Consider the following 18,746-nt stretch of genomic DNA (forward strand, 5'->3'; position numbering starts at 1 on the left):
AACACTACTTATTTATGCTATATAGTGACCAATATTTGAATCATCTTTTTAGTTTATAATAGTAGGCGGAGGCTGTACTACTAGTATTTACATTTGGTGATTGATGAAGGCTGATTGGTTGGTGGACATTCAAGTTGTCTCAGTTTTGGGATTCAATTTTATAAATGATCATGATCATAATGGCAAGGCAGAGTGCAATGATATTAGGTAAATTAAGTTCATGATGATTGATGACCACCATCCTTCTGCAGTTCCAAAGTTGCTACACCCACATCATATATTGTCGACATGAGATTTTTTATTGTTAAGATTATTATGATTCTTCTATACAAGTATACACTAATATGTATACAATAATGAGATAATGTTCTTGTCAAAAAAAAAAAAAAAAGAGATAATGTTATTAATTAAATATTATGAAATTGAAGACATAACCATCCACTGGATCTAGGGAAAAAGAATACTAGGAGAAAACTATGTATACATTCCTACTTGATACATAGAGAACCTATAATGCAAAATCGGTGTCCTAAAAAATAATTTGGTCTTTCTTCACCTCTTTACAAAATTATATAATACTACAAGGGCAGTTTTTTTATTAAGTATAATACAAGGGCAAAAATGATAACTTCAACAGATCTATTCATGGTAAGTAATTTGTGTGTTAAAAACTAAAAAAGGTAAATCATCTTAATTTCTAATTTTTAGTGTAAACCGAATATCATCTGTTCATAACTTGTTAGACTCAAATCTAAAATCTCTAGTTAAGTTGGAAGAAATATCTTACAATTTCATCCAAATATTTTTGGGTAACTTCAATTTAATTATATCTTTGTTAACGTCTTCTAAGAAAAAGATGACAAATATATATTATATTTGATATTTAAATATTGTGCTCAAAGTATATTTGTAAAAAAAAAAAAAAAAATAATACTCATTTTGGTAGCACACAATGTGCCTAAATAACAAGACAAAACAATTTTAACAAAATAAAAATTACATTCATTTGGTTAAAACGACATTTTCAATATTTTCAACAAAACAAATAAACTCAAATAGTTAATTAATTTTTTTTTGTTGGTGGCCGGAGTTCGAACCACAAATCTTGTGTATATTATACATTGTACTTGCAAATTTAGATAAGCTCACGCGAGGACAAATAGTTAGTTAATTAATTTTACGTCATGATAAATCGCTTAGGTTAACCAAAAAGTCAACTAAAAAAATTCATCACTTCTTTACCTCATCGCTTTGTTTTGTTTATAACTGATTTCATTTAACCACTAACTCGAATAATTGAAGGTAAGTACTTGAGCTAATGTCAAAAGTGAGGACGTTACGTTCACATGTTTTCTTCTTTTTTTTGGGTCAAATAGTCTAGTGACTAGAATTCGTGAATAAGTAGGATGTTTCGGGTTTGAACCTGACCCCTGCGTATAACAATGCATGTCCATTATTTGGTACAAATTCACTATTCTCTTTTGAAATCAAATATTTTTCTTGGTGGGAAAAAAACACATACATATGTTCATCATAGAATCAAATAATTAATTTAAGCGTTAATTAAGTAAATGGTCCCTGTAAATATTCATAATTTTGTTTTTAATCCCTATAAAATAAAATCACACTTTTCAGTCCTTATAAAATTTTCCATCAGCATTTTTAGGCCCTATAAAATTTTTCCATTAGCATTTTTAGTCCCTATAAAAAATTTCCATCTACATTTTTGGTCCCTAAAATGCTTAAGGAAAATGTCACAGAGATTAAAAAGTGTGATTTTATTTTATAGAGACTAAAAACAAAATTGTGAATATTTATAGAGACTAAAAACTTAATTAACCCTTAATTTAAAATTTGAGTGTGAAATGTTTTTATTTTTTTTGATTCAATAGTCTGAAATAAATAATACTCCTCAATTAATTAAACAATAATTCTGACAATCACTGACCTCTACCATAAACATCACATGGAATATAAGATCACCTTTACTATTTTAAATGCAAATGATATAATATCATTTTGTTTGTCTGTTTGTTGCTACATATATTTATCATTAACTAATTAACGAATAAAAAAAATAGCATTGGATACTATGCAAATAATTTCCTAATTAAAATATATAGTAGTAGTAATTTAATTTAGTTTAATTTATAGATATAGAATACAATCTGAGATCCCCAATTTTTTTAGTAATAATTAAAACCAAAAGGCGACAAAAAAAACATAAAAAATAATTCAGATTTCCGTGTGCCCCATCCTATGGTTTCTTTTTTATGTATTTTTCAATCATACATCATACATGCACATGAAAATGAAACGGTTCAAATTTTAATTTAATTTATTTCATTTTTCTTACATCGTGGGTCCCTCTACTAAATTATCAGTGCCAGTGCTAAAAAGCATAACACAAAAAAAAATCATAATCATTTTTTTGCATCTTCTTCTTCTTCTTCTTCTTCTTCTTCTTTTCTTCTTCTGAAGATTCCTTCAGCATTTCCATGGCAGTTTAGGGTTTCTCTCTCTTTCTCTGTTTCTCTTCAAGTTCTTCACCTGCTTCTTCTGTATTGTGGATTTCATACGCTAAACTGTCGATGATTTCAATGTGCTTACTTGCAGGTTTGGTTTCAGATCGAACTTTGAAATTTTTGTTTTGTGTTTCTGTAATGAACAGTGTTTGTTGTTTACTTTGTTTGAATCTGTTACATGATAATACAACTTTTTTGTGTTTGTTGTTTTGGAACTTCACTTTTTGGTGAAGAAGGTTCTACTTCTATTTGAATTTATTTTTCATGGAGGAAGAAACTGCACAATTAATCTTCATTGTTGTTGTGCATATGGATCTACAAGTAAATTTGAATTATTTGCAATTATTTTTTCTGAACTTGAAAATGTTGTAGTGAATATGAACAATAATTGGTTTAATAGTTTGGTTTATTTGAGATTTGATCTGATTTGGTGATTTTGCTAATTGATGAAAATTAGAAAGTGGATTTTTTGCTGCTATGATTCACTGCGATTTAGCCCTTGTCGTTTCGATTTGTTCAAATTATTAAGAAATGGATTATTTTTGTGTTTTTTTCCCTTGATTTATCTCTTATTTACCCTTCTTTGGTCTATCAAATGAATAAATGTTTAAATTATTGTGTTGTATGAGATGGATTTTGTTGTATTCTTATTTTCACATTAATTTCAGTGTGTGTCAATATGTTAAAACATATGATTTTGATAATAAAAATAAAAAATTTCAGTTTGTTTTCATTTGATTTCTTTGTCGTTTTTCTGTGGATTAACATCCTTCCATGTATTAATATACTTAATTTTCAGTTTTTGCATCGTCTTGGTTTGCTGATGCATTCAATTATTGACCATTATCAGGTTTTTATGTCACATAAATGGTAAAGAAAGGGATGTACACTTAAAGTCTGGTTTGAATTCTGAAAGCTGGATTGCGGATTCATTGTGCTTGAGTTGAGAGCTTGTGATTTCTGAATTTGTGAAATGAATCACAATAGACTTTTTGGTTGAGAGTAAAATTGTTTCTGTTACTCATACTACATTGAATTTAGTGGAGGAAATTATCTCCAATGGGCTCGTACTCGGGAACTTGTGAAATTGTTGAAGCGAGGGATGACATTAGTACAGTGAAAGATGCAAGGATATATCCGTCCAGTTCAGGATATAGTGTAGCTGAGAAAAATCAGAAGCTTCCTCCGCTGAAACTGGGATACAAGGATAATCTAGATGATGATATTAATAAGCTGTTTGAAACAATTTCTCTGAGATCTTCGTCAAGGGATTTGAGCTATCTACCAGATGGAACAAGTCCAAAGTTGAAAAGCGCGTTAAAAAAGCCAATGACAATGGGTGTACCTCGATCCCCACGAGTTGGGATTTCTGAGCCGGTGACTTTGAAGCAGGCATTAAGAGACCTATGTATATCTAAGGCATCGGAAATGGCTGCTATGAAAAGGTTATCAAAGTCAGGAGCTTCTCCAAGAATATCAGAGGCCGGGAAGATACAGACATTGTACAATTCGGTTGTCACTGATGCTAGGAGATCAGGGCCTTCTAACGTTGACAGCAGTAAAAGGAGTTCAACTGAAATACCTCCGGTGCTGGAAGAAAGCAAGTCGCTTGGCTTGAATAAAGAATCACAGTCTCTTCAAACTTCCAAAAGTGTATTGAGCCAAAATGTTCAGTCTTCCGAAATTGCAGTTGCAGAAAATGAAACAGGGGCTTCATTGATGCGAAGTGATTTGGAATGTTCATCAAGTAAAGTTGGGGTTTCATCCCAATCATTAGAACCCATTCAAATGGAAAAACAAATGTCTGCTTCTTCTCCACCTTGTTGTAATACCAATGGAAGTAAAGTAGAGTTGCCTGAAAAAGATTCTTCCCCTAAAAAATTAGGAAATAAAGCATCTACACGGAAAGGTATGTTGCAAACAACATCTTCCTCATCTACATCAATAAATGGCAATAGAGTGTGTAAACTTTCGCGCCACAGCCCCCGAGCAGTAAAATCGATCATAAAAAACAAGAGTTTGGGTAAGAAGAAACCAAAGCAGGGTTCTGATTCTGGTTTACATGTTCCTCAGTCAAATGAAGCAAATAACAAGTCAGTTCCTGCTACAACTCCACTTGTTTGCGAGAGATGTTGGTGTGAAATAGAAAACAGCAAAGGTAATATAACACCGGGCCCTGCAGATGGAATAAACTTGAAGAGCGTGCTCTCTGGGCCAGCACCAACTGGTTGTAACAACAGTAGAGAAGTTGCAAAAGTGAAAAAGAATGGCAGATTGAAAGAGCAGCTTGAATTTTCACAAAGTTCAAAGAGTAGCCAAGGTGACTACAGCAGTAGTACAAGTACCAGCGACGAGAGTAATGTCAGTGGTTCTAGTTTTGGCAATAGGCCTCACATGTCAAAGGATTTTAGATGGCAAGCCATACGAGATGCTCAAATGCAGCATGGAGTATTAGGCTTGAGAAACTTCAATCTTTTGAAGAAACTTGGTTGTGGAGACATTGGTACCGTATATCTTTCTGAACTAATTGGCCAAAATTGTTTGTTTGCTATTAAAGTAATGGACAATGAATTTTTGGCACGAAGGAAGAAGATGCCTAGGGCACAAACTGAAAGGGAAATATTACGAATGCTGGATCATCCTTTTCTTCCAACACTCTATGCACAGTTTACATCAGAAAATCTGTCATGTCTTGTCATGGAGTATTGTCCTGGAGGAGATCTTCATGTTCTACGTCAGAAACAGCTTGGTAGATGTTTTTCAGAACCAGCAGCAAGGTACAAAACTAAGAACTACTGTTTGGTAATATATTAGGATTTTGTTTTCCTTCTGGTCACATTTGTATCATATGTTTAATTTACGTAGTTGCTGATATTATATATGCTTGTGCTCATTCTCATCAATCATATTTTGGCATGTGTATCTGGTTTAGCCAGTGCATTCAATAAGGTTTTGAATTTTGACATGTTTATAGGTGTAACATATTGTTGCATTGCTGCACTATATAAAATATGATTCTGAGTTACACTTGAATTCTGAGTTCTCCCTCCTATAATGATGAAATCTTGCCTGTATGGGTGACACACACTTAACTTAGCTAAATTTTTAAGGTCTGAGTTAGGCTTATTTCTCAAACTTAAGGTTAAAGTATGGTTTGTATGTAAATTCATGGACCAATGGGTTATGGGCCCACCATGCTTTTGGTGTGCAATAATGGGTGGCTCAATAAAATATCTAGTATCCCCATTAAACTAATTTATAAGATGAGGATCATCTAAGCCTTATGTAAGCACTATAATAAAAGGTTATATGTCAAGGTGATGTGAGAGCAAACCCATCCCCTCTAAGTCTGCACACTTATAGTGAGGATTGGGCGCTGCTTGCTGTTATCTAAAATTGACAATACAAGTACCATTGCAATGAAGACAGACAAAGTGGTCCAATAACATAGTGCAGCCGCAGAGTTGGTTGCAATTAAGGCGGTTTTTTGGATTTTCCAACAAATAATTCTGAAAGTTCCCTAGGAGAAGCAATTGTTTGTTTATCTTCTTACTGTTATGTCTGATTCAATGTCTACTTATTTGTTTATCTTCTTACTGTTATGTCTTGATTAATAATAGTTTCCCCCATGTGCATGCAATTTTTCGACAAACACGTTACGACACTTGCACACTGTTTAGTAGTTATGAAGTTGCAAATTGTTTCGATGGTAAACATAATTGAATAACCCTTTTGATCTGCAATTTTGTTGCTAGCGCAAGCCAAACCTTCTACTTTACATGAAAACACATAGATTGGAATGTGATTTTGTATTCACCAGAGAACCTTGTACATGCAGGTTTTACGTTGCTGAAGTCCTTCTTGCTTTGGAGTACTTGCACATGCTCGGAGTTGTTTACCGTGATTTGAAACCAGAGAACATTCTTGTTCGAGAAGACGGTCACATTATGCTCACTGATTTTGACCTTTCACTCAGGTGTGACGTTAGCCCAACACTTCTGAAATCATCTTCTGATATAGATCCTGCCAAGGTTTCTGGTACATGTGCAAAGTCAAGCTGCATTGAGCCATTCTGCATTGAACCATCTTGTCAAGTTGCATGCTTCAGTCCTAGATTCTTACCACCCGGGGCAAAAGCAAGAAAACTCAAAGCTGATCTTGCTGCTCATATCAGATCACTGCCACAGCTTGTGGCAGAGCCCACGGATGCAAGATCAAACTCTTTTGTTGGTACTCATGAATACCTAGCGCCCGAGATCATCAAAGGAGAGGGACATGGAGCTGCTGTTGATTGGTGGACTTTTGGTGTTTTTCTGTACGAGCTTTTATATGGTAGAACACCCTTCAAAGGTTCTAATAATGAAGAAACATTAGCCAATGTCGTGTTGCAAAATCTCAGATTCCCTGATAGCCCATTTGTTAGTTTCCAAGCAAGGGATCTTATCAAAGGGTTGTTAGTTAAAGAGCCTGAAAACCGATTGGGTACAGAGAAAGGGGCTGCAGAGATTAAACAACATCCGTTCTTCGAGGGGCTTAATTGGGCCTTAATACGTTGTGCTATTCCACCAGAACTTCCAGACCTTTGTGAATTCGAGTTGGGAGTTTCAGACATGATCGCACAGTCACAAAGCAAGGGTGGTAAATATTTAGAGTGTACAACAACAGGTGGACAAGTGGAATTTGAGTTGTTTTAGAGGATGTTTCTCTTTGTCAACAGTGGCATTCTTCCTGTGGATTCGTTTTCGGGTCTATGGGAAGCTAATCAACATGTAACCATTATGCAAGCCTATGTTGTAAATTAGTTTTGATTATAGCACGGTAAAATGTGCTTTATAAGGTGTAGGAGGTTCAGGTTATATGGCAACTTGATAGTCTGAAAGAAGATAAGCTTTATAACTAAAAATGCCAATAATCCATCAATTCCTATGCTGAATATACATCAAAGCAAACTTTTTAACTTCATAAAAAGAAATATTAATGCCAAAAGAATTAATTAAGATTTTAATAATTGAATGGGATCTAAAATGGTGTATTTGGAACTTGTAGTTGATGGCATCGAAAATCTGTCCATCGGCCACTTTGGTCCATTGTCTTGCTTAACAAAAAGCCATCGTATGACAATTTAATTCATGTACTGTTAAAAGTTTTTTCTTTCTGGTGTTATAAATGATCTAGAACACACCAGTACAGAGTCTATGTAGTACTCCATAATACTAATCTGGTTCAGTAAGGTACAAAACTTTTCCATAATTGCCTTTTGGTGTTATAATGATCTAGAGTTACGTGGCATTTAGTACGTGAAGGCTAAAGACTTTTCCAAGATTGGCGATGGGAGCAAACATTTGGTTCCAACCTTCGGATCTTTAAGCACTCACTATGTGATCTAGTTCAGGATATTGATGTGTCAAATTTATGTCACAAGTTGAAGGATTTGTGGAACAATGATAAGTGTAGAGTAGCTGGTAGGGATGGCAAAGTAGGTCGACCCAACTTGTTTAGACTAGCTCCGTTTAAGCTTGTTTAAAATAGGACGAGACGAACCGAGTCAAATTAGGTGGTCGAGTCTAAAATTTCATCCCGCCCCATTTAGTGGCGGATAAACGAATTGGCGGGCCGACCCTTCAAACAAAAAACTTTGTTTTTTAGCGGAAAAAAAAACTTTTTTAATGCATTTTTTTTACTAGTTAATTGTTAAAAAAAAAAACTATGTTGATTTTATCATTTTTTTTAAGTATATGTTGCTTTTATCATATAAAAATATAAAAGAATATGCAACGAATAAACTTGCGGTAAAAACAAATAATTAATAAGTTGTCGTATTCAACATCATACTTAATAGTAAAATAATGAAAATCTGCCAACATAAAACAAATACAACAACCAAAATAAATCCAAAAGGATAATATAAGTCTAAAAGAAAAAAGAAAAACGAGTTACGCGGCCCGCCCCGCCCCGCCACGAGTCCGTCCCGTTTTTTCAACGAGTTAAGCTGGGCGAGCCAACTATAGGAAGCGAGTTCAAAACTTCGACTTAGCCCACTAAAAATAGCGAGCCAAACAGGCTGGTCCAACGGGTTACGTTGAACCCGTTTTGCCACCCCTAGTAGATGGCTTAAATACCGCCATCCCCTCTACGATTACCCAAACCATTCAAAGTTTGAGTCCCTATTTTGTTTCGTAGATGGAGGACACCTGTATATGGGATGGTAATTTGAATGGAGAGTATTCAACACGTAGTGGATACAATTGGCTACTCTCTCGTAATGAAGTGGAAAGATCTCCAGAAGCTTGGAATTGTATTTCGAAGTTACAAGTTGCGGCTAGCGTTCAATTCTTTATATGTGCAAGCTTGCCATCGATCTATAGAGTTCTAGCTCACATATGTGTCAATGTATCTCCTACTTGCCCCTTATGCAATAATGAAGATTAGGATATTCTTCACTGTTTCCTTCAATGTCTGCGATCTGTGGCTGTTTGGTAAGGTTGTGGCTTCACAGCTCCGCTTTCTCTGTGTCAAGGTGTAGATATAGATAACATATCTAAGTTGATTCGTACACTAGTGAATGATATTTGAGTTCTTGCTCCTTTAATCATGTGGAATATTTGGTGCACAAGAAACAAGCTAGTTTTTGATAATGTACAACCAACAATGCACTCGACGCTTGCAACTATTTATTCTCAACTTCAACTTACCCACCAAGCTTTTGGGACTGGTCCATCGACGTCTCATATTCTTACTCCAAAGATGGTGACTTGGCAGCATGGAGATGAGGACACGATGATCCTCAATGTGGATGGAAGTGCTTTGACAAATCTAGGAAAAACGGGTTATGGTGGTCTAATTAGTAAGCACGACTGCAGTTTCCAACTTGGTTTTTTCGAAAGTGTGGGGATCTCTAATATCCTTCATGCCGAGATTCAAGCTCTCTGGATTGGAATCAAGTTGTGTTGGGAGACAGGCTATAAAAAACTTATGTGTTACTCTGACTCTCTTCATGTGGTGCAATTGGTGTCGAAGGACACGCCACGTTTCCATCATTATGCAAATATCTTGAAACTTATCGGGAACTATCTTTCTAAGGATTTGACAGTAACTATTCACCATATCCTTCGAGAAGGAAATTCATGTGCAGACGTTCTCGCTAAGTTGGGAGCTAATGGTTCATATCATCTTGTCACGGTCAATGAGTCTTCTTCTTATTTATCATTTGCTTTAATGGACGATGCCTTAGGCGTGTCCTTTCCAAGGACCTAGTTTTTATTTTTTTTCCTCTTTTTTGTTTTCTTTTCCTTTTCTCTTTTTCTCATGTAACCAAAAAAAAATAAAAATTCATTGCATGTAGATTTGGATGAACATAAAAATTTCTCGCAAATTTGGTTTGGGTTCATGAAGAGGTAGTGCTTTACTTTCTTTGCCTCTTTGTTTCTATACTCATGAATCAACCCTTGTTTAATTTACAAACCAATGTTGATTAAATTAACAATTCTAAAAGCTTCATGGATCATGTTTTACCAGAGCAATGTCTTTATGAACACGGATGATGGAGTTTAAGTGCTACAAGTTGATTACTGTCCATGCTGGTTTGAAGAAAGAAAGTTGGCACATAATCCAAGGCCATTTCCTAGGGAAAAAGTTTATGAGATTCTTTTCAAATTCCTAGGTCGTTTCCCAGGAGTTTTCCCTCGGAAAATCCCTGGCAAAATTCTTAAAGCCGTTGCAACTAGCCGTTACCAGTTTCTCTATATTATCTCACTCATTTTTTCATTCTTATTCATCTTCTCACAACTCTTTACATTATTTCACTCAATTTTATTTTAATCTCTACTTGTTTTAATCTTCATCTTCCTGTCAGTGTTTCATCAGATTATTACCGGTTAGTTTCTAAATTTTATTTTAATTCATGTATTTATATACTATTAGTTTTTTTTTCGAAAACTCTATATACTATTAGTTTTATTTATATACACTGTTGGTAAAAACAATATAGTTAATTAGTAGAAAAGTTAATAAAAGTTGTTGTAAAAAATTAGTAGTAAAAACATTAAGTTAGTCAAAATGCTTAATGGGTACATAGATTTTAGAATTATTCTATATACATATGCATGTGATTATGTAAAAGATTAGAAAAACTGAAGTTTGTCATAAAAATATTATTAAATATAAAGGACTTAGCCATTAAAAAGGTTAATTAGTAAAAAATGTTAATATAAAGGAAATAGTTAGTAGAAAAGAGGTAAATTATAGGGTTATTTTATAGTTAGTAAAAAGATCGTAGTTAATAAAAATAATATTAGTTAGTAAAAATAATGTTATTTAGTAAATTTTGTGCATAGATTTTAGCTTTATTTTATACGAGTACCATAATCCTTTTCGTAGTTCATAAAGGGCAACGAAAAAATAGAAACTAATTTGAATTAATGTCAACAACGCAGAAGATGGATCAATATATTATACATCGAAGTTGGATGTACGAAAGAACAATGGGGAAAAAGTCACTTCAACCACTTTTTAAAGAAGGAGTTCGTGGATTTGTTGCTTTCATCACGTCACAAGACAGTTATAAAAGGGATGGAGGGACACGGTGTCCGTGTCTCAAATGCACTTGTAGGTTCTACAGAAGCTCGGAAGAAATCATAACACATTTAGAGAAAGTTGGTTTTATGGAGGAGTATTGGTTGTGGAGTCATCATGGTGAAGGCCTTCCGCTTACTAATACTGAGGTTATTCATGATATCCGCGCTTATGCCAATAGAGTACTTACAGAGTGTGGTAAGAGACCACTAGAGCCTCGTAAACCTCGAAAAAATACGAAATATTGTACTTACAGAGTACTTACAGAAGCTGAGTGTAGACATCTTAATCCTCTTCCTCCGTTTCCGATACCTCGTGTCAAGGATTCTGCATCGGCTCCACCTCTTTATAGTACCCCTTTTCCGTGGCCTATTCCGAATCCTGCAATGGTTACTCATGGAGTTAATACTTCATTGTCTACACATTCACCGGAGAATATTACTACTCCGTTCTCTACACTACCTCCTCCCACCACACAACCTTCGATCATGCCTGAGGTAGTACCCGATGAGCAGCAGCAGCAACAACGAGAGGAAGCAGATCCTATGCAACAAGCACATCAGTTTCAAGAAGAAGTGGAAAAACAGGATGGACGTTATGCAATCTATCCTTTTAGTGACTCGTAAGTATTAAAGAATCAATTTGCTACATACTTCATTTCAGTGTTATTTCTTTTTTAATCAACAATTTAAATGTTTAGGTTGAAGCCGTCCAACGTTTCAGAACAATACATAAAGTCGGCAATACAAGCATGCTACAAAAAGTTTTGGCCCCATTATGGATACCTTAAGGATGAAGACAAGAGAGATGTTTTTGATGAGTTTAGGGTAAGTGAAAATAATTTTCATGATATCATATTTATAATTATATTTATATATAGTCTAATATCATATTTTTGGTTGACTTATTATAAATTTATGTATTCTAATAGTTACAATTATTTATCGCAGAAACATTGTGTTTGGGAAGCTCATCATGAAGCTGAAGTTAAGGATATTTTTCATCATAGAGCCCGATCCCATTTGTCTGATATGCTATTGGATGAACGCAACACTTATTGCGGAAACAGTGATTATCAGCCTGGATGGATTGACGAAGAAATTTGGAATCAACTGTTACACTATTGGGCAACCGATGCGAGGATTAAAATTCGTCCTGAGGCTGGAAAAAGGATTCGAGCATCTACGGAAGGAGGATTTCTGCACTCAAAAGGTTGTGTTAATGCTCACACCCACGCTGGGGAGGATGTAGCAGGGAAGGGGGCAAATTACAAGAAGTATGGTCTTGGAAGTTTGGCTCCCAACATGAGGCGCAGATCTCTTTTTGATGTTCTTGACAATGCAGAAGGATCTTCTCATCCCCCAGATTTGACTCCTGAGATGCACGCGCTGATGCAACAAATGACACAACAATTGCAGGCTCAAAGTAAACAGTTGCAGACTCAAAGTCAAGCGGAGAAAGAGTTGAGAGATCAATTACATCAGGAAGTTGAGCGTAGAAGAGTGTTTGAAGAAAGGATTGAACAACAGTTTGCTTCCCATAACCGTCCACTCATACCATCGCCTGTAGAAATCCCCCCATATGATTCTGAGGAGGAGTATTCATAAGAAGTCAAACAAAGGATCGAATTCGTACTAGCATCTTAATCTTTCAAATGTTGCTCCAAATAGAATTAAACTGCGTATCTAAATAACCAGACAAAAGGTTCTAGGCACTTCTAATAGAATTGTGCAAGACTCAAGTTCATGGCATAGCCCGTATGGTTATCTGTCATCGAATTTCACTATGTACTGGATATTTTTAGTTTTGAAATTATAGTTTGAATTGTGATCATGTATATCATTGTATTTTCTTTATTTGTTTTGCAGCTTCTACTTGTATGCAGCTTTAAGTTATGTGTGAATGGTGTTGGTTGAATTATAGGTGCATTTAGAAGTTCTTATTTACTGCTTATTTAAATTTATCTTATGACCAGAGTGCTCATATCTTAAGATATATGTACAACGTACATGTTTTCAATTGATTTCAAGAAGCTTCCTATGATAACTTATGAAAACATTTACAACATCACGAAAATACTGTGACCATATTCTATTTTTTGATAAGGAGCAATCCTTTGTACGCAGATTTGGATAAGGAAGTAGTTCCTGATGAGCATAAGTTATTTCTTGCAAATTTGGTTTGGGTTCATGAAGAGGTGATGCTTACTTTCTTTGCCGCTTTGTTTCTATGCTCTATATCAAACCATCCTTGTTTTATTGGCCAACCAATGTCGATTCAATTAACAATTCTGAAAGTGTTTTGGGTCATGTTTTACCAGAATGATGTCTTTATGAACACTGATGATGGAGTTAAGTGCTGCAAGTTGATTGTTGTCCATGCTGGTTTGGAGAAAGGAGATGTGAAAGAATAGATGAAATATTTTTAAGCTCGAGATACTCGAAGTCCTAAGGTTCAAGCTCTAGGTGGTAGAAAAAATGTATGGGAAATTTCAGAGGTGATAGCTCGCTTCTTATCTTCATATTACTGCAACATATTTGATCTTGTAGCTTCGAATAAACTGGCTAATTGTAATTTCCTATAGGAACTGAGTGCAAGTTCAACCATCATTGTTAGTGGTCGTCACCATGCAAAACTCCATGTTGAAGGCTTAAGGTTGATAATCGATGAAGGTGGTGGATACAAAGACAAACCAATAGCTGCAATTATTCTTCCTTCTATGAAGACTATCCGTGATACAGATTGTATTAGCAAAATAGATTCATATTTGTTATAGTTTTGCTGGTTCATAGTCAAGTTATTAAAATTTTAACTCTTCGTGACTAGTAATAAACATGTATTTGTATACATTTATTAATCATATGTTATAATTAATTTAATTATTATCTTAAATTAGAAAAAAGAGCTGGGGAGAAATCCATTAATAAATAAGCTACAAAAGCGTACCCTCAGAAAGGGGATAACTGATACATATGTTAACGATCCTTCTGTAGAGATACTAAGGTGAATTTGTATTTGATATCTTTGAATTATTTTTTAATGTTTTATTCACTAACTATTACTTGACTTGATTATTTATCATTTATATATACATGAATCTTATGAAGAAAGGAAGAGACAATTGCTATTTCACTCAAATGCCACATCCACATCATCATCATCTGCTCAACAAGAATTGTCTGAGCATATTACATCACAACTTTGGGAGGATGTAGCAGGAAAGGGACAAATTACAAGAAGTATGGTCTTGGAAGCTTGGCTCCCAACATGAGGCGTAGATCTCTTTTAGATGTTCTTGACGATGTAGAAGGATCTTCTCATCTCCCAGAGTTGACTCCTGAGATGCAAGCGCTGATACAACAAATGACACAACAGTTGCAGACTCAAAGCCGGCATTTGCAATCTCAAAGTCAAGTGGAGCAAGACTTGAGGGATCAATTACATCATGAAGTTGAGTGTAGAAGAGTGTTTGAAGAAAGTGTGGAACAACAGTTTGCTTCTCAGAACCGTGGACATAGACTTGGACCATAACTCATCTTTTAGTTGCATTTTTAGTTTGTGTTGTTTCTCACAGTTTGTGTTTTATTGTGTTGCGTCACATGCAAATTTAATGTTCATGAAAGACAAGATACAACAAATAATGCACTACACAAACGGGAACAGAAACCCTATTTGGATCATTATTTTCATGTTTTCCTTCAATTATAAGTTGCCTAAATTTGTGGAAATATTTCCAAACTGTCTAAAAATCAAATGAAAACCAATAATAAACATTTTAGCCAATTAGCTCCTATCTATATCAAATACTGTTAATGTTTCGAATGGTCCATTTTTTTCCCGTTAAGATTACATTTATTTATAATTTCTAACTTAGTCTCATTATAATTCTCCAGGTTGCTTCAGGATGCAGGTATGAATGATCTAAGCATGACATTTGGAACACACCTTGACTTCCCACTCACCATGTCATAAACTTTTGTCTTCCAATATAAATGGGGAACAAGCTCGACATAAGTAACACCAATGGCTAGTACATGCATATTTGTCATCATGGCAACCTTTTGGGAACCTTCAGCTTCTACTCGTTTTCTTCCAGCTCCTTCCAAAGCATTTGTGATTTCCTTCATCGTATATGAAAGAGCAATCAAAGAACCCAGTGGCATGATTAAATTACTGTCCTTTGAAACACAGTCCTTCCCAAGGGACAAAAGTGATTGGTTCAAAATCAGCAAGCGTCAAATCACCATAGATTAGTTACATGCTTCCATCATAACTAGTCTGCTTAGTACTTGTGCCTCTGATCTCATCGAAAACAATAATGTTGATGCGCTTTCTGCCCACCCACCACAACTTCCCAGTAGGACAGTATACTAGACTAGCCACCCACTACCTTGATGTTGTGAATAAGGAGAACAAGTCAACTCCTTATTCACATCCCTCCTCAAATTGATGCAGCTGATCGATGAGCATCAATTTGCCAACAAGAAACTGATGACGTGGGCGCGGAACAGTCTTGGTAAGAATATCTGCAATTTGCAACTGACATGAGGAAGGGATATTAGTCGATCATCATAGGCGTCACGGATTGAATGACAATCAACTTCGATATGCTTGGTGCGCTCATGGAAAACAGGATTTGCAACGATCTGGATGGCACTTGTATTGTCAGCATAAAGTGAGGTTGGCTCTGTCTGAGGAAATCCAAGTTCAGCCAAAAGACCACGAAGCCAGATTATTTCTGAACAAGCGGCAGACATGGCACGATACTCAGATTAAGTAGAAGATTTAGAGACTCGTGCTTGTTTCTTACTTTTCCATGAGATCAATGAAGAGCCAAGAAACAACATGCACCAACCAGTAACAGAGCGTCGAGTATCAGGGCATCCTGCCCAATCGGCATCACTATAAACACTCAACTTAGGAGAATCTATTCTCTAAATATTCTCTAAATATGAAAATTAATGTGTACCAAAAATACGATCTTAACCCTTCTTAATTTTTTGACACGTCATCAAAATTATATTCTTTTACGTCTTTTGCTTCAACCTCCCCCTATTTTTTCTCTCTTAAAAACAAATTAAAACAAACTCACTGGATTAAACACACTAACTTAATATTATTTTAAAGAACAAACAAAGTTCATCTTAATCTCAATCAAAACAAATTTTCATATAATTCAACTTCTAAATATCTAAATAGTTAAAAACACTTTATATATTCTCTATCTCTAATTATGAAACTTAATGTCTACCAAAAATATAATCTTACCCCTTTTTAATTTTTTAACACGTCATCAAAATTATATCCTTTTATGAATTTTGCTTCAATCTCCCCCTATTTTTTCATTCTTAAAAACAAATTAAAAGAAACTCACTCGATAAAACACACTAATTCAATCTTTTTTTAAAGAACAAACAAACTTAATCTTAATCTTGATCAAAACAAATATTCCTATAATTCAACTTCTAAATATCTCTAGAGTTAAAAACAATTTAGAATCTATTATCTTTTTCTCTAATTATAAAAGTTAATGACATGTAAAAACACAATTTTGTCTCATCTTAATATTTTGACACCTCAACATATATTTACCATTTTTTGTCTTTTGTAACAACAGATCCTATTTAGTTGAGAGAGAAAATAACTTTTAAAAGATTGATCGACCTTAATCTATCCAAAAAAAAAATTCTCTAATCACGGGCTCAACTCAACAAACCTGTATACGAGCACGAAGTCAGGTTACAAACAAACCTGTATACGAGCACGAAGTCAGGTTACAAAAAATATGAAAAGTGAACATTTGCGAACAATAATTAATGGACCGACTGTCAACACGATATTAAAATCCAAGTGTCAACAACTCCCTAAATAAATCAGCAAGCATAAAAGCTCTTTCGATCTTGAAGAACCAAATTGTAGGCAAACAAGAGACCTTGAAACGTGCAGATCTCAACGTATTTGAAAACAACGGAAAATCAAAGAAGTCAGTCCACCATGTCATATTATAAAATAATATTTTTTATTGTTGTTTATTATTAATTATTATATATATCTTTTAGAAATATGACTATAAAACACTCAAAAACTGATAAATGAGTCACTAAATAATATAGTTATTCAATTCATATACGGGGCTCATAACGACATCTTTATCAATATTGAAATCTTTATTATTTTTAATATTTTCACATATTTTTAGTTTACCACTTCATAATATTTAATATCAACTATTTCAATGATTTTATCACGGGCAAATTACTGGAAAAAAAATAATCATGGCCAGTACATTAACCTCCCATAAGGTTTCTTAAGTAACACAAACATCCGTTCTATTTTTTAGCTAAACACTAATTTTCTTCTTTTTTTTTTTATCAAATTGACAAGCACTTCCGTTATATTTTAACACAGTCTAAACTTTGTTAATTCTATGTTTTTAGCAATTAAATTCTTCATACGAGTATGAACTCACATAATTTTCGACAACTTATTGTTCTTGAATCAAGATGATATAATTATTAAACTCTAATGTAATAAAACGTATATATCGAAGATTATTTCCTTTTAATTGATCAACCACAATGTGGATCCACCAAAATTCTTCTCATTTCTATATTTTCTTTTGATCTCTTATGTAATTGCCGATGTTTGATTCTAATTATGGTAAAAACAAATGTTGTTATTGTTTCTCCATTGCAAGAAAAACAAATCTCATTTAACTTAATTATGAAAATAGAAAATAGATACAAGCAAACCAAAATAACTGAAATTAAATTATATATTTACAAAGATATTGAAATGGATAAAATGAGGAGAGATTGATGTGTTTGAAAAATTAGAAGGGGTGCATGTGTTATTTAAAAAAATCTCAAGGGAAGTCGATGTAATTTTCCCTTTTATCATTAACGACAGCTTTATTCATTAGTTTTTTTTTTTCTTCTTATTTTCTATATTCATATAGCAACACAATGTGCTTTGATGCATATCCCCCGCTTCGAATTAACCCATGCGGAGCACGGGCCCGTGCTTAGCACGGGTTTGTTGCTAGTTTCCAATGGAAAAGAATAGGCCACGGTGAGAGCTTCCCTTCAAGTAACGAATTATACGGCGAACTGCTGCCAAGTGAAGATGACGCGGAGAACACGTGAATTTTCCCTTGTTATTTTTTTCTTCTTCTGTTCTTTTGCTTCCACTAGCCCTTTGTGCTTTACGTGTCAATTTTTTAGATAAATCAGAAATTGATTTGTTTCCAATAATTGTAATTATTTAGTGAAATTATATGTATAGCCTTGTAACCTCTATATACACAAGGAATAACAATGAGAAAGGCATCAAGCCATTATTTGTGACAGATGTCGCTTTCAGCAAGCATGTACATTCCCTTTGGACGGAAAAATATTGTCGAGGGGTACAAGTCTGGCGGCTTTGTCAGCAGAAGCTTTGCCTGCAGAAGTGGAACACAAAACATTGTAGAGCCTATCAAGATTTGGAACAAAGGGAACACACACTTGAAGGATTTGCAGAGCGGGACGATGATAGTGTATCAAAACAACCGGGCTCAAATTTGGTCGTGTCTTCTTTTGATATACTATCATCATCTCTCTCTCCAAATCCCGTGATTAGAGCCAAGGAAAATGATTTCCAATCTTGACT

The 18,746-nt window shown here is 34.5% G+C and overlaps 2 protein-coding genes across 3 annotated transcripts; both read left to right on the forward strand.

The window, feature by feature from the left end:
- The first annotated feature begins 2,419 nt into the window (after positions 1–2,419).
- On the forward strand, positions 2,420–7,428 carry LOC146955779 (serine/threonine-protein kinase KIPK2-like). Its single transcript, XM_085723747.1, has 3 exons — positions 2,420–2,616; positions 3,376–5,302; positions 6,364–7,428. The coding sequence occupies exons 2-3, from the start codon at positions 3,585–3,587 to the stop codon at positions 7,217–7,219; spliced, it is 2,574 nt and encodes an 857-aa protein (XP_085579873.1). The 5' UTR covers positions 2,420–2,616; positions 3,376–3,584; the 3' UTR covers positions 7,220–7,428.
- Positions 7,429–10,298: 2,870 nt separating this feature from the next.
- LOC146955780 (uncharacterized) lies at positions 10,299–13,033 on the forward strand. Of its 2 annotated transcripts, none has more exons than XM_085723762.1 (4): positions 10,299–10,398; positions 10,958–11,718; positions 11,797–11,923; positions 12,047–13,033. In XM_085723762.1, exons 2-4 carry the CDS (start codon positions 10,961–10,963, stop codon positions 12,701–12,703), a joined length of 1,542 nt encoding a protein of 513 aa, XP_085579888.1. In that variant the 5' UTR covers positions 10,299–10,398; positions 10,958–10,960; the 3' UTR covers positions 12,704–13,033. The 2 variants fall into 2 exon arrangements, with proteins under 2 accessions (XP_085579888.1, XP_085579891.1); XM_085723765.1 differs by having other exon boundaries at positions 10,961–11,718.
- Positions 13,034–18,746: the final 5,713 nt, after the last annotated feature.

Source organism: Medicago sativa, chromosome 1 (genome assembly GCF_051527215.1).
Source record: "Medicago sativa cultivar Bolivia chromosome 1, Bolivia_mono, whole genome shotgun sequence".
Classification (NCBI taxonomy): domain Eukaryota; kingdom Viridiplantae; phylum Streptophyta; class Magnoliopsida; order Fabales; family Fabaceae; genus Medicago; species Medicago sativa.